Genomic DNA, 26,550 nt, shown 5'->3' with positions numbered 1-26,550 from the left:
ACGAAACTCGGTCAAAACACGTAAAATATCATCAACTTTCAGCGCAAGTTTAGTCTTACACCGCACGGGGCGTCGGAAGGGCGCTATAAACTCACCAATAAACCCAAAACCGGAATTTGAATTTCCCGCCCAATTTTAAATTTATGTCATTTTAAAACGCAAAATAGAAATTTGACGAAACTTGGTCAAAATATCCCCGATACCATCAACTTTAAGCACATGTATAGGCTCATACTGCACGGGGCGCCGGAAGGGCGCTATAAACTCACCAATAAACCAAAAACCGGAGTTTGAATTTCCCGCCCAATTTTAAATGAATGTAATTTAAAAACGCATAATAGAAAGTTGACGAAACTCGGTTAAAACACGCAAAATATCATCAACTTTTACTGCAAGTTTAGTCTCACACCGCACGGGGCGCCGGAAGGGCGCTATAAACTCACCAATAAACCCAAATCCTGAATTTGAATTTCCTGCCCGATTTCAAATGAATGTAATTTTGAAACGCATAATAGAAAGTTGACGAAACTCGGTCAAAATACGTAAAATATCATCAACTTTCAGCGCATGTTTAGTCTTACACCGCACGGGGCGCCGGAAGGGCGCTATAAACTCACCAATAAACCCAAAACCGGAATTTGAATTTCCCGCCCAATTTTAAATGAATGTAATTTAAAAACGCATAATAGAAAGTTGACGAAACTCGGTCAAAATACGTAAAATATCATCAACTTTCAGCGCAAGTTTAGTCTTACACCGCACGGGGCGCCGGAAGGGCGCTATGGACTCACCAATGAATCAAAAACCGGAGTTTGAATTTCCCGCCCAATTTTAAATGAATGTAATTTAAAAACGCATAATAGAAAGTTGACGAAACTCGGTTAAAACACGCAAAATATCATCAACTTTTACTGCAAGTTTAGTCTCACACCGCACGGGGCGCCGGAAGGGCGCTATAAACTCACCAATAAACCCAAATCCTGAATTTGAATTTCCTGCCCGATTTCAAATGAATGTAATTTTGAAACGCATAATAGAAAGTTGACGAAACTCGGTCAAAATACGTAAAATATCATCAACTTTCAGCGCAAGTTTAGTCTTACACCGCACGGGGCGCCGGAAGGGCGCTATAAACTCACCAATAAACCCAAAACCGGAATTTGAATTTCCCGCCCAATTTTAAATGAATGTGATTTAAAAACGCATAATAGAAAGTTGACGAAACTCGGTCAAAATACGTAAAATATCATCAACTTTCAGCGCAAGTTTAGTCTTACACCGCACGGGGCGCCGGAAGGGCGCTATGGACTCACCAATGAATCAAAAACCGGAATTTGAATTTCCCGCCCAATTTTAAATGAATGTAATTTAAAAACGCATAATAGAAAGTTGACGAAACTCGGTCAAAACACGCAAAATATCATCAACTTTTAGCGCAAGTTTAGTCTCACACCGCACGGGGCGCCGGAAGGGCGCTATAAACTCACCAATAAACTCAAAACCTGAATTTGAATTTCCTGCCCGATTGCAAATGAATGTAATTTTGAAACGCATGATAGAAAGTTGACGAAACTTGGTCAAAACACGCAAAATATCATCAACTTTCAGTGCAAGTTTAGTCTTACACCGCACGGGGCGCCGAAAGGGCGCTATGGACTCACCAATAAATCCAGAACCGAAATTGAATTTCCTGCCCATTTTCAAATGAATGTAATTTAAAAACGCAAAATAGAAAGTTGACGAAACTTGGTCAAAACACGCAAAATATCATCAACTTTTATCACAAATTTAGTCTCACACCGCACGGGGCGCCGGAAGGGCGCTATAAACTCACCAATAAATCCAAAACCTGAGTTTGAATTTCCCGCCGAATTTCAAATTAATTAATTCCCGCCATTATTCGTATAAACGTCGGTTGTCTGGCGGGAAATTTGAATGTTATTGTGATGCAGTGGTAAAAGGAAAGCGGTCTTTACTCGCCTCGTGTGGTAGAAGCAGAAAAAAAAAAAGAAAAGAAAAGAAAAAAAAAATGATCACACAATGATATTTCGTTTGGCAGAAGAGTTTAATTTCAGTAATTTCTTGAGGACTTTTTATGTTACCCTCAACGATTGATTATCCAATATTTTCAAGTGATACTTGGAATTTTCCTTAAAATATTTTTGGAATAATATTGCAAATGAACATTAGGAAAAATAATGTATACTGTGGGCACCTGACTACTATTATTCTATAAAAGAAGCTCATGAAACTGTTCAATATTCCAAATAAATGGTTCAGCGCGGTAAGAGAATAATATCTTGAAATAAAAGTTCAGAATATTTGAATATTTTGAGAAAATCAATTGAATTTCATGTTTCATTTTCTAAAGCAAGTTTTAATTAAAATTAGGGTGACTATCCGAATTAAGTCTCCTAATTTATTTTCAGATGTGCCTACTGCACCCATCTTGCGGCTTGTGTATCAGTCTTATTGGAAAGGAATGTGGATTGAACGCTTAATACTTTGAAAATTTGTTATAAGTTTTCTAGGTTCCTTTTTGATTAGTTGAAATTAAAAGGAAAATTCGAAAGGATCGACTCAATAAAAAAAAAAAAAAAAAAAAAAAAAAAAAAAAAAAAAATAATCTGGAGTGGCCTTCTTGTGCTCTTTGCAGTTTGTGGCTTAATGCAGAATGAAAGCTGCACTGGGAAAAAGTTCTCAGGGATCCAGAGTCCGAACTCTAAAGAAATTTTGACATGAGTAAATACTCTTGATTCAATGTGATTTTTGCTTGAATCGAGAGCCCAGTTACTTTAGGCGGATTTCATTTTGAATCTAGCAAAAATCCAATTAAATCAAAAGTATTTTTTCTTGTCTAATTTTTTAAAAGTCTGGACTCTGGATCCAAGAGCATTTATTTTCCAGTGTGACCTTAATACGATATTTTGAGCAATTTTTATGATTTTTCTCTGTTGTGTTATTCATTTATATCCAGTTAAACTTTTGCGTAAAATTCAAAGATAGGTATTCAAAACACAGATCTCTTGGCGGGTGCAAAAACAAATTGTTGGAGGAATTATGAAATTTGCCGGGAACATGGAAGCGAGTCGTAAGTGCAGTCCTGGATGAGCCTCAAGACACATAGGATCTTGTACTAACCATGGATCATACAGAAATGCATTAACAGCTCTCTTCACTATCACAACAGATTTAAGCACATCTGTCGCTCAACCCTTCAATGTAGTGCTGTGCTTGCATACTGTCTCTTCTTGTTTTAATGGGCATCCTATGAAAGGAGACTTAGGTGAAAAAAATTAATCGAAAGTGAAAAATAAAAGAACTGAAGAAGAAACATGCTCCTCCACAATCTTCACATATTTTTTTTTGTTTTTGACAAGAAAGTAATTTTATGCACAAATTTAGATTATTTATGCTTCATTATCTCTCCTTAGGACATTTTGAGTTTCTTGTGCTAAGTAAGATGTTTCATGAACATTCTCAAATTCACTTGACACTTGGAATTAGCGAATAAAAAAAAACCTCAATTATACCTAGTGGGATGAATGAATGCATCAGAGATGAAAGTACATACTGATATGATTTTATTTAAAAAAAAAATGGGTAACAAGGCAAAATTATGCTTGAACCCAGATCCAAACTAAAATTGAGCCTGTGAATTTCCTTCTTTCCTTTCAAAGACTCATTTTCGGTAATGATTTAGGGGTGCAATTATTTACAATGGAGATAGTTTGTGAAAAAATTAATACTTGTCATGGTGTATGTTGTATGTACAATTGATACGTACATTGACTAATTCCAAATTTGCACAGTGGTACGTAGCAAATGAGAGATTTCTTCCTGACTACATGGCGATAAGAAACCTGAGTGAATTCCAGGGAAATAACTAATTAACATATCACTAGGAAGAGTTTAAGTACAGGCCCTTCAGATCCAGCGTCTTTTTTTTTCACAAAATATGTACGACACTTTGCACCAAGTTTTCAAAGAGGACAAACTAATAATTCACAGCACATTTAGAACAACATCTCCATACACACAGATGTGTGCAGGGAGTTGAAAATTAAATTTTTAAGTAACAATAACAATAATCTATACATGAACTAGTATTAACTTGGTGCGCTAGTATTACCTAAAAATAAATTGCTTTCTGACTAAATGACAAAAAAAAGGATATTGGTAACAATTGAAGAAAACAGACTAATTAGCACACCAGTGGATAAGGCTCAGGGACTATATTGCTTCAGAACCATCGCTTTTTCTTCCTCACCAATTATTTACGTCACTTTGCATCAAGATTCCAATAAAAAGGAACTAGTGAGTTTGATATACTTACAAGTTTGTCACCTCCGTACAAATAGTATCGGATGAAAAGTCACATTGAACAACAGAACTTTTAAAGCAAACACTACAGCAGGAAAGTCATGGTAACACTGAATATTTGAATCTATTCATCTTCAATGGAGCATTAAAGGACACTCAGAAAAAGGTTTACTGATTATAAATTATTTATGAGACAGGAAAATAATTGCTAACTGTCCCTAGTATGATGTGCATAAGTCAATACAGAGAACTACATTCTAGGAAGTAAACAATTCGATAGTAAAGACACTTATTGCCATAAAACTACTGAGGCTTGAAATAAAGATAGTTGCATCAATTTTCTCTTCCTTATTTTCTTTATGAACACGGCTAATAAGGAGTTACTCATACCAACCATGCCCTGATAGCAATGATTGCCTACGAGTTGATATTTAGGTGAAAAAAGGAAATTTCTCAGGATCTGCCTGTAATATATCACAAACATAGGTCATTGGGAGAGACTACAGGCTGAGGATACACAAGTCAAAGGCAAAGAAAAGAAAGGCTCAACAATGCCGGGACTACGAAGACCCGAGATAGGGCAATCATGAGACGTATGTAAAATCACTTTTGATTACAATAAGAACAGAATTTTTTCAAAATATGCATACAATATACAATCAAAATATCAGATTCCAAAATTTTTAAACACCGAAATTTGGAAACAAATGCTGGTATGTAGGGCAGAGAATCTCTGAGGCATGTTAAATAAATTGATGAAGATTGTTTTGAAGATAAAAACATTTAAAACGTTAATATGGCAGTACATAATCACAAGAGCCGAGAAATAAGGAAACGGCCCGGTACGTTTGGAATTCTTTCACGAGCTTCTTAATAGCACAATCTAAGATTAGCAAGCTCTGTAAGGATTTTTCAATAAATACGTAAAATGGACTACACAAGATTCTAAAATGACTAAAATTATTAAGTACTACTAAAACTCACTTGCATTTAAAATAAATAGAATTGGACTGGTTTCGAGGGCATTTCTTCCTCTTCAGTGAACACCAACTGCCGGTGTTCACTGAAGATGAAGGAAAGCCTTTAAAACTAGTCCAATTTTATTTATTGTAAGCGAAAGTGAGTTTTAATGGATCTTAATAATTTTAGTTATTTCAGTAAGATGTGGTCATTTTTGGTCACAAAGATTTACGTAAAACTGACGAGGTTGCAAAGGTCAAAACTTCAAAAGAAGTAATTGTCATTGGCAATTTTTATGGCAAAAGAGGATGCTGTATTGGCTGCAAAGTTATCAGATCATTCTGTGAAGATGTGCTCAATGACGGCGGAAATTACATTTTTAAAGTATAAGAGCAGAGTGAGTTAAACATTTTTAAACAGATTCAATCAACTCAAAATACCCATACTAGGCTCAATGGACTTGAAGGTTAAAATAAATTATCGACTCTGTAATAACAAAGCAGATGCAAACAATGAGGATGAAGAAGGTGGACATGTGTTGGAGGTTTTCTTGTAGCAGATATCATTATTTCCTCAAAACAGAAGTAGTATCTTATTTAAAGTTAGCACTGAAATTCAACGTTCAGAGATTCACATAGCCTTTGGAAATCTTTTGATGTGAGCATCATACATGGAATGTCAGCAGCACTGAGATTTGCTGCTCTCAAGGCTTGGCTAACATCTTCTAATGTGAAGCTGCGTTTTGGGAGAACCTGTGGGCAAAAATTGATAACATTAAAATATTATAGGAGCAAGATGTAATGCATTTTACAGAGGGATTTGATTTAAGGTGCGTTGTTTTGGCGTGATTTTCTTGTTTTATTATTACTATGCGCCTTCTTGTTTCTATCTTTACCTACGAAACCGAGTTATTTTTGGCAAAAATTTCTGGTCAATGAGGTAAGATAAGCATGAGAAAACACAAATCTCAAAGATAGTAAGTATGTAAATTAGAAAAAACTTCAAAGATAGCAGGTGTGTCAACTAAATAAATAATATTAGAAAGTCTTTTAAATTAAAAACTGAATTTCCTTAAATACTTTAAAAGTGAGCTGTCATGAAATAGACTTTTTACTTGCGTAAAAGAGACACCACAATAATTAAAATATCAGTTGCAGCTGTAGGAAAAAATTTTGATAAATTTTAACGGTAGGACTACTTCACTTATGATCCTAACTACAATTTCCTAAATTTTGTACAAAATCCTGCGAGCGAGTTGGGGAAAAATATCAATTTTAGAACATTCCTGCCCTGGGCTCGATAAAAGAAATCTGAACCTTCTTTTGTTAGATACATAACATGCATAAAAGTCGTTTCTGCAACGCACTGTAGCATTTTGCAACACCGCTCTGCGTTCTGTAGACACATGAATTTAATATTTGATGCAACCCTTTGAGTCATCTGCAGCCTTTATTTGAAGTTATGATTTTCGCACAGGAATAAACAAACACTGCAAAGGAGCAATAATAGTGGTGTAAGAATAATTCTAATTTTTGCAGAAAAACATTGCATTTCAACACCACTCCAAGAAACACTGAAAAAAATTTTAAGTTTTCAAGAATTTGAGACACATCAACTCAAAGAGGTGTATTGTTGGCTTGAGGCTCAAGGGATCTTTGTGGCGATTTTTATAAATTTACATGCTATTCCACGGATTTTGTCATAGAGATGTGTGAAAAGTTGACCAACCCCTACTTGGTGTATAGACATCAAAATGCACAACTTTGGAGACAATGCTCTCAAAACTTAAAAACTCGACATCCACTGTTGATACATGTATGGCTAGACATCGGAAAATTTCACCGCTGCGATTCGCCGCGAAATTTTTAAAATGTGCTTAGGAATTTGAAAACCAGACAGAAGCACCGATCAAAACACCCTGATCACGAAAATATAAAGCGAAATAACGCGAAATCTGCCATTTTCCGGATTTATCGCGAAATCGCGCGGAATCATCCAAATTTATCCGCGAAATCGGCGAAATCCGTACATTTTCGTGAAATTTACGTATGTATGCTTGTAAGACGAAGTTTGCCGCGCTTTTTTTCAAAATAAGAAATTACGGAGTTGTTTCTGAGCATTGGTCGTCATTGGCTACAAGCTATCGACGTTCGCCAATGGCATCAAAATACTAATGAAAGAAAGGGCGGCAACCAAGGCATAAACATGACCTCAAATAATTTTAACATGTGATCATGTGAAAGCTATATTTTAAACTGTCAAACGCAAAAATCGCTACAAAAATAACGGCGAAATCAGAAAAATTAACAGCGGAATTCGGGGAAAATAACCGCGAAAACGGGGAAAAATAAAAGCGAAATTTTCCAATGTCTGCAAATGGCTTCAGATTATGCTTAGCTAAAGATTTACTTCTAAAAAGGAGAGTCAAATATTACCATTTTTCCGCACTTTAGCAATTCAGCAGTCAGCATACATATGAAAGAGTATAACAATACGGCCATGCATCTGAAAGAATCAAGAGAAAGTGTAAGTGACAACGGTGAATTTGCAAGGGTCTGAAATCTGATGAATTTCATGTTTAAGTGGAAACTTTTAAGGGAACTGAACACGAAGATACCCTTGATTCGTAAATTGAGCAATTATTAGAGGAGATATGACAGAATAACCGATCCTGCTAAAATACATGTGTTTAAATGGAAAATGCCGCCCGATGACGTCAAACGGCAGCACATTTTCTCACTTTTAAATCGATCTTTCTCCAATTTCCCATGTCAGAAAAAAATTATGAAAAATACTGCGAACTCAGCTCATTAGGCACTTTCAGACGAAGCAATTACATTTTTTTGTGCAAAGTCTCCACTGAATAGGACTCAGTGGACATTCAGGTTGATAGGGGTTCATATAAGATGTTGTCTTAAAGGTTTTTTAAATGTCAGATTTAGATTTCAAGAAGTCCCATTACAGATACGAGACGTTAAATGCGGACATCGCTTAAAAATAATTATTTCAGTTCAAAATGGCAATTTCCTTGAACATTAGCTTCTCCTTACAGCAAATAGTGTCAAAGAATCCATGATCAGTACTGATTGACTATCGTAAATTGCTCTTTTGCTTCAAAATCAGGGTTGGCGACGCATCACCAACCAGACATTTTTGACCTTTAAAGTCTCATGTCATTGAATGTTATCATATTGCATCATATTTTTCAGCATGGATAAGTTCAGAGACATCATTTCTATTAATGTATTAACTTGGTTTTTAATTGTTTTGCCCTAAGTCGTTTATAACCCGTTTCATTGTCGTTTCATTGTAATTGACCTGTACAATAGCTCTACCAGGAGCTTACATTTCTGTACCAAAGATCAAATAAATAAATAAACCCACGGCAATACGACTATTCCTCTTATCTTGAAATCAACCATGTGTCATAAATTATTACCTGAATTTGATGGGCGATACAGTTTTGAGACAGACATTCACTCCCTGTGAATCCCATTATCTGAACATAACTTTAAAGGAAACTTAAAATGTCTCTGATCAAAAAAATTTTAGTTATACCATAGTAAGTAGCCTGAATACTAGGATTCTCTTCAGGGATAGTTTAGTATTTGCTGTTCTATTATTATCTTTTACCTCATGCAATAATAGTACCTACTGTGCTAAACTTTTGCGGGTCCTACGGTTATGCTAGAAGTTTCTGTGGTTGGGGTATCCATGAATATAAGTGATGCTACAGATGGAAAAAAAGGAAGAACAAGTTTTTGATAATTTCTTACCTGATTTCGATCCTATCTCCAAACCAGGGAATTAAGGCTTTAGATCTATGCACTGAACTTCGAAACTTATATTCATTACTCTGCATTGCTTTTTTCATAGTTCGGCTGCTCATAGAGTTGTCTTGCAGTTACCGTGCTCCACGACAATGTAAGTAGAAAGAGGAATTGGACGAGCTGTATTGAATGTTAGGCAATTCTTAGACCCTGAAATACATTGGTAATTTGAATTAGACACAGTTACAGCAGTATTCACTTAATTATTCCTGGTATATTATGATATAATATGTAGTAATGATTTTGGAAAGAATGAGCAAACCAATGGTAGGTATGGGTTTCACAAAATTCTGAAATTGCTCTTCTCATAGGATACTGTTTGCTTTATCTATTTACTAAATGCAACTGAAGGTTCTCATTGACATTTCAAGATTGCTGAGTGTTTGGTGCAAACATTAGATATTCATTTGTAAAAATACAAATAATTGGGTGATTCAAACAAAGTCTAATGATGCCGACACTATGGCAAAATTCCACCGAAGGGTTCCAAGTTGACCTAAAATAATGTTCCAGAAATGACTATAAATTCTCTTGTGGTCTTCACAATATATCTCTTCTAATACTATATGTTATGCTTGATATAACATTTGTATAACTCTTCACGGTGAGATAATGTTCCTTCAATAAAAAACATGGGCAGGTATTCTCAGTCATTAGTAGGTTAGTTTAGAAAGAGTGAAGCTGTGTTGTTGAAGTAGATAAATCTGATTCCGTTTGGTTTTCCTGTTTGCAAACGCAACCTCACGGTCCCCATTAATCTCCAGCAGGCTGATTATTGAAAGTTTAAAGCAAACCCCATAAGATATCGTATTGCGATATATTGCATGGTTAAGATAGGGCTATGTCTTGTCGTGTCGGACAGAAGGAGTTTCAATAATCCGGCCACAGAGGTTGATTAGCGTTCAATAGAACTGTTAGGCATTCATATTTACCCGCACAAGTCATCGTGTAATTCAAACAGAGTCCAACAACAACAACCGCTTGTGATTAGGTAATTCCATTTAAAAACGGTCCCAAATAGTTAACTTCGACAAGGCAGCTTCATTTCTTGTATGCTGTCCCTTTTTCATGCACATGGTCTCACTCAGTATTTTCATGCATGCATATCTCAAAAAACTTACCTTCTGGAGTCCTGATGCGACACCATGGAAATTGAGCTGCACTTGTAGGAATTGAATCAGTACTAATAAAAAAACACAAACACTCAAGGCGAGGACATTGAGGACAGTTGCAGGGCGGCTCACCACTAACAACATTGACATTTGAAATCCAGATCCTGCTTTCAAGGTAGCAGAACTTCAGGATAGATTTGGATTGGAGGCATTTCTTACTTCATAGAAATTAGTAAACTTCACAATAGTATTACGTTTTTAATTACTGCCATTTCCCTTTGAATTATAGGCAAACTAAAGACTCACAATCAGTGCACTGCTACACGCGATTTCAGCTTGAAAACATATAATAAGTAACCGTTCGATGTCGTTCAAATTTACATGCAAATGCAACCCATGCTTCTGGTGAATTCTTATCAGTATTCATTTGGGATTGGGAACCACTCATTGCCACTATATGTTTACATTTTGTTTCGATATATATCGATATGTACTGGGTGTTCAAAAAGTAGTAGTTTCTTGGCAGGGATCTTCATTGGCAGCTTCACGGACGTAGTTTGCGTTGCGAAAGTAAAATGTAAATAAATCATAGATAAACAAAGAACGTTGCATGGAATAACATACTATAGAGGTACGATCGTGTAGAGTCTCTATATACCCAGAGTTAAGACAATTCACTTTTGGTTGGGCTGAAAAAGGCCTAAAAAAAAATCCAATTCTGATTGGTTCTCGCTCATGGGGGCCGAAACGAGTGCACCAAGATGGCGGTACCTCGAATGTGAACAAGAATAATGAAAATATTACCTAATTGTGGTTTATCAAGAGTAAATTGTTATTTCCATCGGTCCAAAATGAAAATAGATTAAGAAATTATTCACAAACCAATCTCATTTTCTTTTTAATTGATCAATTTGTTGATGTTGTTGTTTTTGTGTGACAGACATCGCAGGATTCCTGATCCTTATCCCTCAATATCGTTCGTTTGGGTGCACTCGTTTCGGCTTCCATGGTCAGACAAGGCCGGCTGCCAGTCAGCTGATAATCGAGTTGTCTTAACTCTGGGCATAAAGGGACTCTAGTGTGACAGACATCGCAGGATTCCTGATCCTTATCCCTCAATATCGTTCGTTTGGGTGCACTCGTTTCGGCCTCCATGGCCAGCCAAGGCCGGCTGCCAGTCAGCTGATAATCGAGTTGTCTTAACTCTGGGTATAAATAGAGTCCCTTTATACCCACAGTTACGACAACTCACTTTTGGTTGGGCCAGGTAGACTCCCTTTATACCCAGAGTTAAGACAACTCGATTATCAGCTGACTGGCAGCCGGCCCATAGAGTACAATAGAGTCGCAAAGTACTGGATCGCCGATGAAGTCACTTTTCGAGGCTGTTTTGTCCAGTTCTCCGGAGACTAGTGTGCGGCGACTAGCGATGACGCATACGCAGAGACTCGCGCTCAGCGCTCCCCACTCCCGACAGTCCCGACTCGGCTCCGTTCGTCGGCTAGACACACACTGAACCAGCTAAAATAAGTAGGCCGGTAATAAGTCTGAAATTGAGTCCATATATGAATATTATCTCGGAGTAACATACATTAATGGATTCATTATGGCTTTGAATATCTATTTCAAGCAAAATTTGCACAAATTAATACCGATGGAATTAAAAAAAGTCGAAAAAACACAAGCAGTCGTTGATTTCTCCATAAGCCACCGTGTAAAAAAATGCCGGTTGGTTCACACTTGGTATAAGTCAGAAATTAAATTCCTATATGAATTTTATCCAGGAGTAATATACATCAATGGATTCATTATGACTTTGACTATCTAATTATAGCAAAATTTGCACAAATTAATATCGATGAAATTAAAAAATGTCGAAAAAACACGGGCAGTCGTTGCTTTTCCCGTAAGCCGCCGTGATAAGAAATGCCGGTTGGTTCACACTTGGTATAAGTCAGAAATTAAATCCCAATATGAATATTATCCAGGAGTAATATACATCAATGGATTCATTATGGCTTTGACTACCTTTAAATAGCAAAATTTGCAAAAATTAATGCTGATTGAATTATAAAATACCTAAAAAACACAAGCAGTTCTTGATTTCTCCATAAGCCGCCGTGTTACAAAATGCCGTTGGGTTCACAAATGGTTCACTATTTTCGGAGCACACGCGGCTCGGAAACGCCTGTTCATGGATTGGCTTCATCGCCGCTCCAGTACTTTGCGACTCTATTGTACTCTATGAGCCGGCCTTGTCTGACCATGGAGGCCGAAACGAGTGCACCCAAACGAACGATATTGAGGGATAAGGATCAGGAATCCTGCGATGTCTGTCACACAAAAACAACAACATCAACAAATTGATCAATTAAAAAGAAAATGAGATTGGTTTGTGAATAATTTCTTAATCTATTTTCATTTTGGACCGATGGAAATAACAATTTACTCTTGATAAACCACAATTAGGTAATATTTTCATTATTCTTGTTCACATTCGAGGTACCGCCATCTTGGTGCACTCGTTTCGTATGGAACGCCGTTAGTGTCAAAACCCTTTTCTTGCGCGCGCGGAATTTTTTCTGGCGCGCGGAATTTTTTTTCGGCGCGCGGAAAGAAAAAACCCGTTTTCGATGAAAATCTCTGAATTTCCGGATTCCGCGCCGGTTTTCGATATATTTGCGCCGTTTGTGTCAAAACTATTTTTTCCGGCGCGGCGCTCCAAATCTGTTCCGCGCGCGGAATTTTCGATATATCGATTCCTGCTCGCCGCCGGCGCGGCGCTCCGAAATCTGTTCCGCGCGCAGAATTTTCGATATATCGATTCCTGCTCGCCGACTGTTTTTTCCGGCGCTGCACCAGAAAATAATTCCGCGCGCCACTTTTTCGATATATCGATTTTTCTGCGCGCGGAGAATATTATCTCTCTTTTGAACGATTTCCATTATCGATCCTCTGCGTGCCCCTGCCGTATGTGGGTCGTGTAAACAAACGCAGATTGATAACACAAATGATCCAAACAACTCGAAATCTCTTAATTTTAATTAATTTAAATCCATTTTCGACTTCAACCAAGCATTTGGCAATAATATTCATCGTATTTTACAACCTGGAGCCACGGCCTATCGGCTCATTTTAAGGTGCATTCTGAAAATCAGTTTTACAAGTCCAATGTCCAAACCCAGACTTTCTTCTTTTACTTTTTTTTAACCATTCTCTTTTCACTTTCGCCTCAAATCAAATGTTTTGCAGTTTTTTTGTCTTAAGTAAGTGGTCCTGAATTCATTCAAGAGTTAGAAGTTCACGATTTATTTAGTATTATATAGCCTTTTGACCTCTTAAGCTTTATCGATATGATCTCATGTAGTTCGAGGTTTCTTTGGCCCAAACCAAGTGATTACTTACACATCTGATGTGAGTCTTATGGCTCTTCAAATTCGCAGTGTAGAATTAAATCAGAGACTACAGTTACTTAATCCAGTTCTGCTCTCTTGTTCAATGTTTGTCATAAGTGTTTGTTCGTGTCTGTTCTTTATAAGTGACCACTGTAGTGCATATACACAGTTATGCTATCGGTACAGGTATTATTTCTTGTTTTCTACAGTCAGGACTTTCTCTTAAGCGCAATAATTTACCAAAGAAATTCACCTAGTTGCGTAAATAATTTGGTGTATAGATATTCTGTTAATGTCTCCTTGCGGTGATGCAAAGTCTCTGAGATCTGTCATAAGTGGATTTTGCATTTAGACGGTCACTCTTGTCTGATAAAATTACTGCTCTAGCAGATTCAAATTTATACTTTGATCTCTGATTCATCACTAAATGACACTCGTGCGGTGTCATTTATCTTTAATCAGTTCAAAGCTATTTCGACAATGAATCATCAAAGGTCCGATCGAAGAAGGAATTTTCTGGTGAGTGCTGCGGCTGAACCGACATCACAACTCAACTTTCAAAAGCATCAACTTATAAAAATTTATGAGGAAGTGGTAATGGTAAGTGGAAATCATGGTAGTGCTCGCTTCTTTCTTAAGCAAATTGTGCGCTCAAAATTTCAAAATCTACTCACCTGCATGTATATTTGAAGAGGAATACGACATGATATGTAGCAGGCTACACTTCATCTATTAATAATACGTAAATTTGTCTTCAGAGCATTCTTAGGAAACTTCCACAATTTTTAGTTTTGTTCCTGAGAGAAAATTTTGAGATGACTCTGCTGGTATTCCCAGTGTCTTTTCAGAAATTTTGTACTTCGTAGGTATCATCAAATACTTAAGTATCAACAGATATTGTACAAGATAGAAAATTTATTTGAGGATTCCTGCTAGTATGTTGTGTTTCCTGCAGCAACAAGGCTCATCACATTTCATGGAATGAAGTAATCAAAAACTACTTACTTACCTACAGCTTGGTCAGTTTCATGTCTTACTAGAGTGAAGAAAATATTTTTTTTCTCTCTATTTAAGAATTCAGGGTGAATCAAACCTGTCCAACAAAAATTTTAATAAATTGCCTTTGTTCAAAAACACCTAAGAATCATTTCAATTGTAAAGATGCCGACGATTCTGGTTAAAAGTCCGAAAGTCGGCTGATTTACTGAATTTCTCAGGTACAGACGGATGGAAGGATTTTGAAAAGACGTAGAATTACATCCTCCCATAAGAATAAGTCAGGAACATGGTTAAGGTTATCTGGGGATGACATTTGTAACATTTCGTTGCATGATTTTATAATCGAAGAGAAACAGAAAGTCTGAAACATTGTAAATCTACGTATATGGTTTTCTAGTTAGGCTATGACATCGATATGCTCGTTTTGTTATCAATTAATCTCCACAAAGGTAAGCATACCTACAAACACTGTTCCACAAGAGATACGAATGTAACTTGTGATACCTAAGTGACTTACAAATCTTACCTGTTAAACTACCAGCTACCTGATTATTGAAACTATGTCAGCCTGATATGAAAAGACATAGCCCTATCTTCTCCATGTAATATATCGGAATATGTTGTCTTGTCGGGTTGCTCTAAGCCTTCAATAATCGGCCCGCTGATGAGTTGCAAAATATTTCCACTTCCAGACGAATGATCATGTCTTGGTTGATGCTTTCAATAGTAGAGTTGTGATGTCGGTTCAGCCGCAGCACTCACCAGAAAATTCCTTCTTCGATCGGACCTTTGATGATTCATTGTCGAAATAGCTTTGAACTGATTAAAGATAAATGACACCGCACGAGTGTCATTTAGTGATGAATCAGAGATCAAAGTATAAATTTGAATCTGCTAGAGCAGTAATTTTATCAGACAAGAGTGACCGTCTAAATGCAAAATCCACTTATGACAGATCTCAGAGACTTTGCATCACCGCAAGGAGACATTAACAGAATATCTATACACCAAATTATTTACGCAACTAGGTGAATTTCTTTGGTAAATTATTGCGCTTAAGAGAAAGTCCTGACTGTAGAAAACAAGAAATAATACCTGTACCGATAGCATAACTGTGTATATGCACTACAGTGGTCACTTATAAAGAACAGACACGAACAAACACTTATGACAAACATTGAACAAGAGAGCAGAACTGGATTAAGTAACTGTAGTCTCTGATTTAATTCTACACTGCGAATTTGAAGAGCCATAAGACTCACATCAGATGTGTAAGTAATCACTTGGTTTGGGCCAAAGAAACCTCGAACTACATGAGATCATATCGATAAAGCTTAAGAGGTCAAAAGGCTATAATACTAAATAAATCGTGAACTTCTAACTCTTGAATGAATTCAGGACCACTTACTTAAGACAAAAAAACTGCAAAACATTTGATTTGAGGCGAAAGTGAAAAGAGAATGGTTAAAAAAAAGTAAAAGAAGAAAGTCTGGGTTTGGACATTGGACTTGTAAAACTGATTTTCAGAATGCACCTTAAAATGAGCCGATAGGCCGTGGCTCCAGGTTGTAAAATACGATGAATATTATTGCCAAATGCTTGGTTGAAGTCGAAAATGGATTTAAATTAATTAAAATTAAGAGATTTCGAGTTGTTTGGATCATTTGTGTTATCAATCTGCGTTTGTTTACACGACCCACATACGGCAGGGGCACGCAGAGGATCGATAATGGAAATCGTTCAAAAGAGAGATAATATTCTCCGCGCGCAGAAAAATCGATATATCGAAAAAGTGGCGCGCGGAATTATTTTCTGGTGCAGCGCCGGAAAAAACAGTCGGCGAGCAGGAATCGATATATCGAAAATTCTGCGCGCGGAACAGATTTCGGAGCGCCGCGCCGGCGGCGAGCAGGAATCGATATATCGAAAATTCCGCGCGCGGAACAGATTTGGAGCGCCGCGCCGGAAAAAATAGTTTTGACACAAACGGCGCAAATATATCGAAAACCGGCGCGGAATCCGGAAATTCAGAGATTTTCATCGAAAACGGGTTTTTTCTTTCCGCGCGCCGAAAAAAAATTCCGCGCGCCAGAAAAAATTCCGCGCGCGCAAGAAAAGGGTTTTGACACTAACGGCGTTCCATAGTTTCGGCCTCCATGAGCGAGAACCAATCAGAATTGGATTTTTTTTAGGCCACTTTCAGCCCAACCAAAAGTGAGTTGTCTTAACTCTGGGTATAAAGGGACTCTAGGGCCAGGATTGGGCTGAAAGTGGCCTAAAAAAAAATCCAATTCTGATTGGTTCTCGCTCATGGAGGCCGAAACGAGTGCACCAAGATGGCGGTACCTCGAATGTGAACAAGAATAATGAAAATATTACCTAATTGTGGTTTATCAAGAGTAAATTGTTATTTCCATAGGTCCAAAATGAAAATAGAATAAGAAATTATTCACAAACCAATCTCATTTTATTTTTAATTGATCACTTTGTTGATGTTGTTGTTTTTGTGTGACAGACATCGCAGGATTCCTGATCCTTATCCCTCAATATCGTTCGTTTGGGTGCAAAGCGTCCAGCCCACATACAAACTAGAGGCTTCAAAGAGACTCATCGATGCCTTTCCTGGCCCTCTCATTGGCCAGCGGTTTAAGTCGGGGCAATCGATGAGTCTCTTTGAAGCCTCTAGTTTGTATGTGGGCTGGACGCCAAAGGGACTCTAGGTATAAAGGGACTCTACGATCGTGGACCATTGTGGCGTTAGTTCACCGCACCCTCTGCCAGGTTCGCCTCAAGCGCGCGGTAACGGTTTTTAACAAAGGTTTCAATAGGGAGTTGGGAGTCCTTATTTATTCTCTTGGTCCATGGTATGGGCATGGACCAATAGAATAAATAAGGACTCCCAACTCCCTATGCTACCCTGTGTTAAAAACCGTTAACGCGCGCTCGCAGCGAACCTGGCAGAGGGTGCGGCGAACTAACGCCACAGCGGTCCACGATCGTACCTCTATAGTATGTTATTCCATGCAATGTTCTTTGTTTATCTATGATTTATTTATTTGTGTAGATACTTTAATACATTTTACTTTCGCAAACTAATGAAATTGTATAGATACATACCTTCGGCAGAGGTCAATGCGAAAGACTTTGATGTGAAGTATCTTATCAGAACACGAGCAAAGATGATTCAGTCAACTTCTGACGCAGAATCAAAGAGACTTGCTAATAATCAAATTAAAGGTAATGCTTGAAGTCAAGTATCTTTGATTTTGTGACACTCAGTTGATTTTTATCAGTACAACACTATTTCTCACTAAAAAGATTTCACTTAACAGAGCGGCGCCTTCGGCTAAAAGTACAATCCTGATTCCTGCTGCACACTACATACACACTTCCTTTGGCTTTCTCAACAGCAGTTGCTGCTGAGTAAAACGGTTAGAAATAACACTTCACATTAATACCAGTTTATGTACACGAAGACTGACGAAGATTGAAATGAAAATGGGAAACTTTTCACACTAAACTCTTCAAAACTGCAGGGCGACCACGAGGATACGAGGATCTAGAAACTTCTATGAGCACTACTGAGTGATAAGCCTAAATAGGTGGTGCATGGAAATATAAACAGGAAGACCCAATCATCGGTTTAGTTCACTACACCCTCTGCCAGGGAGCGCTGATGTCAGCGCTAACCGGAGTTGGGGGTCCTTATTTATTCTCTTGGTCCATGGTATGGGCTTCAGGGCTTAACTGCACCGAACGAGAGGTGTTCTTGTTCTTTGATATACTAGTGTTTTGGTGAGTAATGTATGTTTTAAAAATTTATCGTGTAAATTATCCCAGCTTCACTTTCACTCGTTCCTCCTTCCGTTTCTGTAGTTTAGGTAAGTATACTTTCATTCATTGAGTACTTCTAACTCTCATTCCGTCTTATATACCATGTGTTTACAATATGATTGCTTGATTTGGTTATCCTACATCCTTCTTCAATTCTAATTTCACTAAATTAAGGCCAAACTCTAAGTTGGATAATGGAAGTTCCTTAATGATTCACTATCCGAAGCGCAGAAAAATTGCACCAAGACAGGTAGGTTTATCTATAATGTATTGTTAAAGAAAACCAGTAGCAGAGCTTGCGCATTGTATATTGAGACAAACGTCAAAGAACTGTTTATGTCGCCATTCACAAGTGGTGCCACCTGACTGCATGTATTAACCTGTTGATTGGTGCGAAATCAGAGCTAATTGGAAATTGATGTTTGTCTCAAAATACGATGCGCGAGACTTAGTTACATAGAGCTTGCGCATTGTATGTTGAGACAAATGTCAGTATCCGATTAGCTCTGAATTCGCATTACTCAATGGGTCACTAAACCATGAACGAATTTTGACTTATGAATATAGTTTTCTGAAGGAAAATGACACGTAGAACACGATACGCACATTGAATACGCAAACAAGTAACTCACTTACCGAGAAATGCGCAGTTCAAATCGCTCAACTTATACGCAAATTTAAAATGCCCCGGTTTCGCGCTGCACCGAATGATGTAATCCGGTACCAATCAGAGGCAGGCACGGGTTTCCACGACGTTCGTCAAATGTCTATCTACTCTTCGTATATGAGAACAACAGTAAAGTCGAAATTATATATTTTGAATGCAAGACTCGAATCTCATTCATATGTTGGCTGTAAAAAACAAGCAACAATTCCACATTGAAATACGTTTTATTTTCACAAAAATCAGATGAAAATGAGAGAAGATTGTGTTATGACAACCGCAGTACATCAACCGCATCAGTTTTCCGCCATTCGGGTGCATTTGAAATGTCTTGCAGCTTTTAGATTTTTCCAAAGCGGTATTCTCCGTGATTTTGGCTCCATGAAAATACGGAAAAATCACCACGTTATCTCCTCACACATTAGTTTCAGAATATTCAATAAAATAAACAAAGTTTAAGTAGTGACCCATTGGTTCATGCATGTAGTCAGGTGGCACCACTGGTGAATGGTGACATAAACAGTACTTTGACGGTTGTCTCAACATATTATGCGCGAGCTCAAGTTGTCCACTGAGGAAGAAAGATAATTACGTAATTTTCAGCTTGTATCGGTAATTAGAAAGAAGAAAGTTACTAAATTTCCAAAGGCTCCACACACTCCTTTTGGGGATGTGTACTTTGATTGATTTTTATTTTTTTTTAAAAAATCATGTTTGCCTATGGATGCTGATCAAAAGTCATCATCGCGCCAACTATCTTTCAACGTTTCTACAGAATACGTGTTTGTAGTTTCGGTAATTTCCAGGACAAATGCAGTGCGTGTCTGTCTGGTTAGGACAATAGTGTGGGAGAGAGAAAGAAACTGATTTTGATGGTGGCAAGAAAAGGCGTGTGGAGTCCGAGCTAAGACTGTCGCACCGCTGCTGATCGGTTTTCCTGTTTCCGCGACTTATATTCACCTGACTGGCCCAAACCGTAGTGGATTTGCTGCACTACCTTCAACTATGCAAGGAATTATTGAAAAAAAATTCCACAGATTGTGTGAAAACGGTAACCCATAGAAAATTGGCGTAATGATAACTTTTGATCAGCATCCATAGACGAACTTGATTTTATGAATAAATTGAAAATCAATCATGGTATACATCCCCATAAGGAGTGTGCAGGGACCTTTGATATTACTGTAGGAACGTACTTTAAGAAATGAAGGAGGGTGCAGATGTTAATCACATCCCTCATCTTAAATGTGATTCCAGTTTTTGCCGTTGTTGTGAATGGAGCTAATGTGATGTTAATCTAAGGAATGACCCAACTACTTTGAGGTTCTCACCCCTTCTTGTGCTGACCTGAGAGGGTTCAGTCTCTTTAACTATCATCCCTGCAGGGGAGGGGGGGCAGCGTTGCAAAATAAAATCTTAAAATTTCACGTGAAATATTTCATGAAATTTCAGAAAAATATGAAAAGTTGTGAAAAATTAGATGTTAATGAAGTATTTTCATCCCCAATATTGAGTAACTGGTGATGAAAAACAAAGTGCCACTGCTTACTTCTCAAAGTTGCATTACAGCCAACTGTATTAAAAATGGACGTATTTCTGCCAAACGGAACTATGTGTATTAAGACGTGAGCCCTGAGACCCATAAGAATACATGCAAAACAGGGCTCACGTCATAATGCACATAGTTCCGTTTGATAGAAATACGTCCAAATATCATAAAACTTACAAATTAATAACTGTTTTTTGATTGATTGATTACTCAAATAAATTAAAATCTCAAACAGGTATGTAGATAGATAGGCCATACATAATTATACATATAATTGTAATTCAAGAAAATTCTTGCGGGGGGAGGGGGAAGCCATTCGAGGGCCGAGGGTAGAGAACAACTTCCACAAAAGGGAGAAGGAAATTTTTTTAGATAATTGGGGAAATATAACTTTTTTTGGACCTTATGTGATTCCTGCTGAGATTAATATTGTTAGATTATATTTTTATTTGTATGTGGATGTTGTAAGATTCTGGGAACAGAATCCTTCCCAATGGCACCCTTCAACGATACTAGTGTTTTTTCATGACATTTTCCGCAAGAACCTTCATTTTAAGACAAAAAAGACTGACCCGGTGCTCTTCCTTTGTCAGATTTCCAATTAGAGCAAAGACAGGAACTATATTTTTTTGCTTGAATTATATATTTGCTAAGTAAAAGTATTGATATCAATATTATCTGTCGATTTGCGGCGAGGAAATCAAATTTTTCATATTTTTCACAGGTTTGTGAAAGGACTACGTGAAAAACGGGCCATTTGGAGCTCGGGCCGGATACCTTTGAAACTTGCCCTATTCATTCACCTAACAATGCCCCATCTTTTCCCAAAGTTTCAAGCCCCCCAAAAATTTTGGGGAGACACGGCGGGGGGTCATAGTTAAAAACCGGCAAAATTTTGGCGAATTTATCACTCGAAAACCAAGAAGTTTTGGAAAACGCGGTTTAAACAAGCGTATTCAGCGTGACGAGAGCTTTCAGAAAATGTAGAACATCATAGGGTCTTGTCAACTTCAGCTCGAGTTATCGCCTCCGAAGCGCCGGAACGCTCAAAAAAGACCTCTTATTTTTTCACGTTTGGGCCGATTTAAAAAAAGCCATTTTTTTATTTTGACGAAAAACTGATATCGTCACCTTCCAGGCAAAGTATCACAAGCGCCATGCGACGTTTAAAAATTTCCGCCGCCATTTTATTTTTTTACAGAGAAATTGTTCAACGAAGCTGTCCGAAAATTTCACTGAATTTTCTTTGTGCTGCCGATAAAATTTAGTGAAATTTCCAATCAGATTCAACCAACAATTTCTGTTTTTTGTTTTCTTTTTTTTTTCGTTGATCGGAGGGAAAACGTCCCCTCCCACTCAGTTCGGCGAATCACACTCCTCTGCCGACCTCGCATTGTCGCCACATGTCTCCTGATCCGTCGCCGCGCGCAGTTTAAAATAGCCGATTTTCCCGACCTTCGTTCCTTTCCGCTCTTATAACTCGCGAGCAAAACATTCCCCCAGCATGCGGTAAAGAGCTAGAGGGGCCACAGAGAGGCAGGAACAACATATCAGTTTTTCGTCAAAATAAAAAAATGGCTCTTTTTAAATCGGCCCAAACGTGAAAAAATAAGAGGTCTTTTTTGAGCGTTCTACATTTTCTGAAAGCTCTCGTCACGCTGAATACGCTTGTTTAAACCGCGTTTTCCAAAACTTCTTGGTTTTCGAGTGATAAATTCGCCAAAATTTTGCCGGTTTTTAACTAAGACCCCCCGCCGCGTCTCCCCAAAATTTTTGGGGGGCTTGAAACTTTGGGAAAAGATGGGGCATTGTTAGGTGAATGAATAGGGCAAGTCTCAAAGGTATCCGCCCCGCGCCCCAAATGGCCCGTTTTGCACGTAGTCCTTTCATGAAAAATTTCAATGAAATTTCCAATCTTTCATATTTTTCATTTCACGCTTGCAACCATGGGGGGGGGGGGGGGGGAGTTGTGAGGGATGCAAGATCTGAAGAAAAGAAAGGCAGAAGGCGCAGTGCCACAGATAGGTAGGGGGGTGCAAAGATTCCCAGGTATGCCACTGAGAGGGTTATTATCAGAAGGGTGATTTCACGATATCAGGAATAGGTAAAATGTGCAACACCTTGAAACTAAAAGTGCACGAATTTTAACAAGATTTCATTAGATGCCTCATTTTAAAGGTATTTAACTTCCTCTCTCCAGCTTTGGCACAAACTCTTTGAATTCAGTACAAAGTTATAGTGATAGATAAACCATTAAATCAGGTATCAGCGCTTCTCGCGGGACTGCTAGAGGTCCTTGCAAACATGGCGGTTTAACCTTATTAAGGCAAAACCTTTGTTGATCTAATTCTTGTACAGTACAAGTAAGGGCCGGGTTGACCGGCGAGGCGCCCTCAAGGGGCCAAGGCAACTGGCAGGAACCCTGCCGTCGTATTCTTGTACAGTACAAGGAATATTAATAAGTAATAATTAGCCGCCAATATCCGCTAATCTGTAAAAACTCTCCATTTGAGTGACAGGAAATCGCGCCTACTGGGAACCTATCCAGCTCTTATGTCATAAATTAAATCGCGCATCCCCGCAATCTCGGTAATTTTGCAACTGATTACTGATTTTGACTGATTTGTTGATATTTTGACGAGGAAATAACCTTTTGATAATCTCTAAAGCTAATTTGATAAGTTTTATACTGTACGATAAAGTTTAAGGTGTACGTTTTGTGCATTGCATATTTTGCCAGTCCTGTTTCTTGAAAATTGTCACCGACATACTAACCTAGAACTCTACCATGAGCTTCATACAAATCAAAAATCGGTACGAGATTTGTGGGTTGAAAAAGAAGAGATGTCATGAATTTTTTCCTGAGGTACTGGTCCTTCTCAGAGGTTCTTTAAAGGATCAGAACCGGCATGATAAATAAACCTCTCCAAACTCCATAGAACAAAATGAAAGATAATATACACGGATTTTTCTTACTGCTCATTCCATTTTTTATGTCTCATGGTAAGTACCAATAATATCTTCAAGGGTGACTCGATAAAAAGAAGCGATAGTATTTAGATATCATCTTTTTTATTATTCATTTAATATATTTTTATATTTTTTGAAATATGCATATTTATTGAATAACTGAAAGAGTGGGGAGTTCATGAAAATGAAAACTTCTATTGACCGGCTGGAGGAAAAAAGAGGAGAAAAGAACATTGTCAGAATGTTTCGTATGTATCAGCATCTATGCAATTGCGAGAAACTAATTAACATGAAAGAATAACGATATTAGATGAAAATATAGGAAATCTGGTAGCCTTAGTGGTGAAGGGACTGTGAAGCCCCCCCCCCCCCCCCCTCCCTCATCACTCCTCAAGTAATGTCTTTGGGTCAAATTTTGCAAAATTCTTGCTCATGTAAGCAGCTCATGGTCCCATATGAAAAGACCTCTATAGATCATCAATGTGAAGCCGGTAGAATCATCATTGCTGAGAGTTGTTTAAGAGACGCTTAGTAATACCAGACATAAATGCATATAAATATGATTTATCAACAATAGGATTTAAAAAAGGGACATTTAAGTTCAGCCTAATACAAGGCACAATTTACACAGAAAAACAAGTCACACGAAGAAAGAAAGATAAAGCCCTCATGAAAAACGTTATCCTAAACTTCTTCAACACTTTTCCGGAATCCTTAAGGTCATTATTGGAAAATAAAGGATCTAAAGAAAAATTTAGCCTTACTCTCGAAGAGACACTTTTAAGCTGTCGTAGGTGTACAATTGAAGACTTTACAGAAAATTTATCTATGTACCCTAAAATGTCAGATAATCCAGCCTCTTTTGTGATAAAATTTCTTCTTATTACACTTTTCCTCACTTCCAATAAAGTTATGTACAATGTAAATGTGATACTGTTTGCAATATAAATATGAAGCGTACTTATCTAGCCTGTAAAAAAATGAAACAATTTCTAATTTCTAAAACTGAAAATATGTACACTTGATTGACTAAAAATGTATAGGATATGCAATTACAAGCCTCAAAAACAGCCTAACTTCACTTTTTCAGCGCCTTGACCCGAGATTCCCGCCAAAAAAGCGAAAAATCGCATTTTCTCCAAAACGGCCGAACTACAGATTTCGCGGTTTGTTGTTCCTCAATCAGTAGGCCTTCTACTTGACATTTCCGGAAAAAAATCTCGAGTGGTATGTTGACCACATTAAGAGTATTTAAAATGCAGTGTGCCAACTGATGATTGATGCATTTAGACTGATGTGACCTTTGTCTATTCATTTCTTTCCCCAGTTCTAAAGCAGCAACTTTCAGTTGCCAACGAAATCTATCTTCTCATTGATCAGTAGGCAAATGACACCTTCTGATTTCTTTCTGTAGCCCTGCCGCTAGCCTTTTACTGTTCATGGATACTACCCTCTTCTGAGTGGAACCAATCTGAACACTTGTCCAGGCAGCTTACTATCTGCCAGTCTCTACACACTTCCGTACCGAACCAGTTGTATGGTTTTGATACCTGGGTGAATTCAAATAAGGGTCTAATTCCCGGTTCTATTTCCCTCCAAAATTTTTTTGTGAATTTTTGGGAGAACCAAACTTAATTTTAACTATTATTAGGTGTAGAATCAGGAAATATAGCTCGTCGAGCTTAATGGTTGGGTTTAAACCCGAATTTCGACCGTCAAGTGTATCAATTCCTAAAATTTGCTGAAATTTTGCCTGATTTCTCCAGTTTTAGTCTCGAAGGTGATATTTAACATCTATCATTGAAAATTGACTAAAATATTCATTGAAGCATTGTTGAACACGATACCAAAGCATAATTTGTGGAATTGAATCATTATACATCTTACGGAATTGAGAAAATGAGAGAAAACTTGATCGAATATGATACAGATGTGAGGCTTATTTTGCTGTTTTGGGACATTTCTTTCGGTCCGAGTGCGCAATTAACCTTCTTTGACAGGGAAAAAAGATTAAGTTCTTGGAAAATTGAAATAGAAAGTGGATGAAAAATAGAAGATTCCTTCGACCTCAAGCAACAATTTTAACTCCCCGGGGACCATTTAGTATACCCCGCAAAATGAAGGAGTTTTCAATGGAACCAGTAAGAAATTCTAGCCTCAACAGTTTAAAGCCTGGTCTCCAATGGACGCCGCAGCCTTTCGTTAGGCAACCCATTCCAATCTTTAAGCTTGACGCCACAAACTGAAAACTGTCCAACTTTTGCTGATTTTGTCACATTTGAAACATCCGTGTAAGAACTTACAATGTTTAACATCGCTCCCCTCCGGCAAACGCAAGCCGTGTTGCATCCATCAGAAATCAGGCTAGCTGAGAGTACCGCGTGCACCATGCAGCTTTCACAAGTTCCCTTCTACCTCAAGCAACTATTTGAACTCTCCAGAGATGAAATTGCATACTCAACGAGCTGAAGGAATTCCGAGTGAATCCTCTGACTCCATCATGATTCATACCCTAACAATCTAGTTCGGAGTGCTGCGTGCCGATGCCAGCAGTTTTATTTGACCTCCAGTGACTGTTTAATGGTCAAGAGATCAAATGGACTGAGTTAGGCAGAAAGTAACCAACCCATATTTTAGAAAAAATTGAGATTTGAGTGGTTTTGAACTCAACCACTGTACTGCTCTACTATCTATCGCCAAAAATTCAGAGTTTTTGTTGGAGCAAATTTTGCAGAAATTGAACTTGAAGTTTATCTTTAACATTGAGTCTTATGCAGGAGCCAAACTTTAAACCTCTTTTTCTCAGTTCGATCCCGATGTGGCTTAGTTCCTTTCTGTTTAACTCCGTCCAAATGTCATTCCAAAAAAGTGAAGAAATTGTCTTTCGGTATACGTTTACTGATGAGCCATCCAT

At 37.8% G+C, this 26,550-nt stretch overlaps 2 protein-coding genes across 4 annotated transcripts in view; one reads left to right on the top strand and one right to left on the bottom strand.

Moving 5' to 3' along the window:
- Positions 1-3,561: 3,561 nt before the first annotated feature.
- LOC140224056 (uncharacterized) lies at positions 3,562-10,779 on the bottom strand. The gene is made up of 4 exons (XM_072297157.1): positions 10,235-10,779; positions 9,060-9,263; positions 7,719-7,788; positions 3,562-6,035 (listed from the first exon to the last, which is right to left on the bottom strand). The coding sequence occupies exons 2-4, from the start codon at positions 9,170-9,172 to the stop codon at positions 5,886-5,888; spliced, it is 333 nt and encodes a 110-aa protein (XP_072153258.1). The 5' UTR covers positions 9,173-9,263; positions 10,235-10,779; the 3' UTR covers positions 3,562-5,885.
- Positions 10,780-17,725: 6,946 nt separating this feature from the next.
- LOC109037860 (serine/threonine-protein kinase GL21140) overlaps positions 17,726-26,550 on the top strand; it is an 89,852-nt gene continuing 81,027 nt past the window's right edge. Inside the window, exon 1 of one of the 3 annotated variants that reach the window (XM_019052706.2) lies at positions 17,726-18,414. The gene's annotated coding sequence lies outside the window, so the exon portion shown is untranslated. Of the gene's footprint in view, positions 18,501-18,574; positions 18,704-26,550 lie in introns of those variants that run through there. The other 2 variants (XM_019052704.2, XM_019052707.2) reach the window with 2 other exon arrangements.

Source organism: Bemisia tabaci, chromosome 2 (assembly GCF_918797505.1).
Source record: "Bemisia tabaci chromosome 2, PGI_BMITA_v3".
Taxonomy (NCBI): domain Eukaryota; kingdom Metazoa; phylum Arthropoda; class Insecta; order Hemiptera; family Aleyrodidae; genus Bemisia; species Bemisia tabaci.
This window is presented reverse-complemented; position numbering and strand designations above follow the sequence as displayed.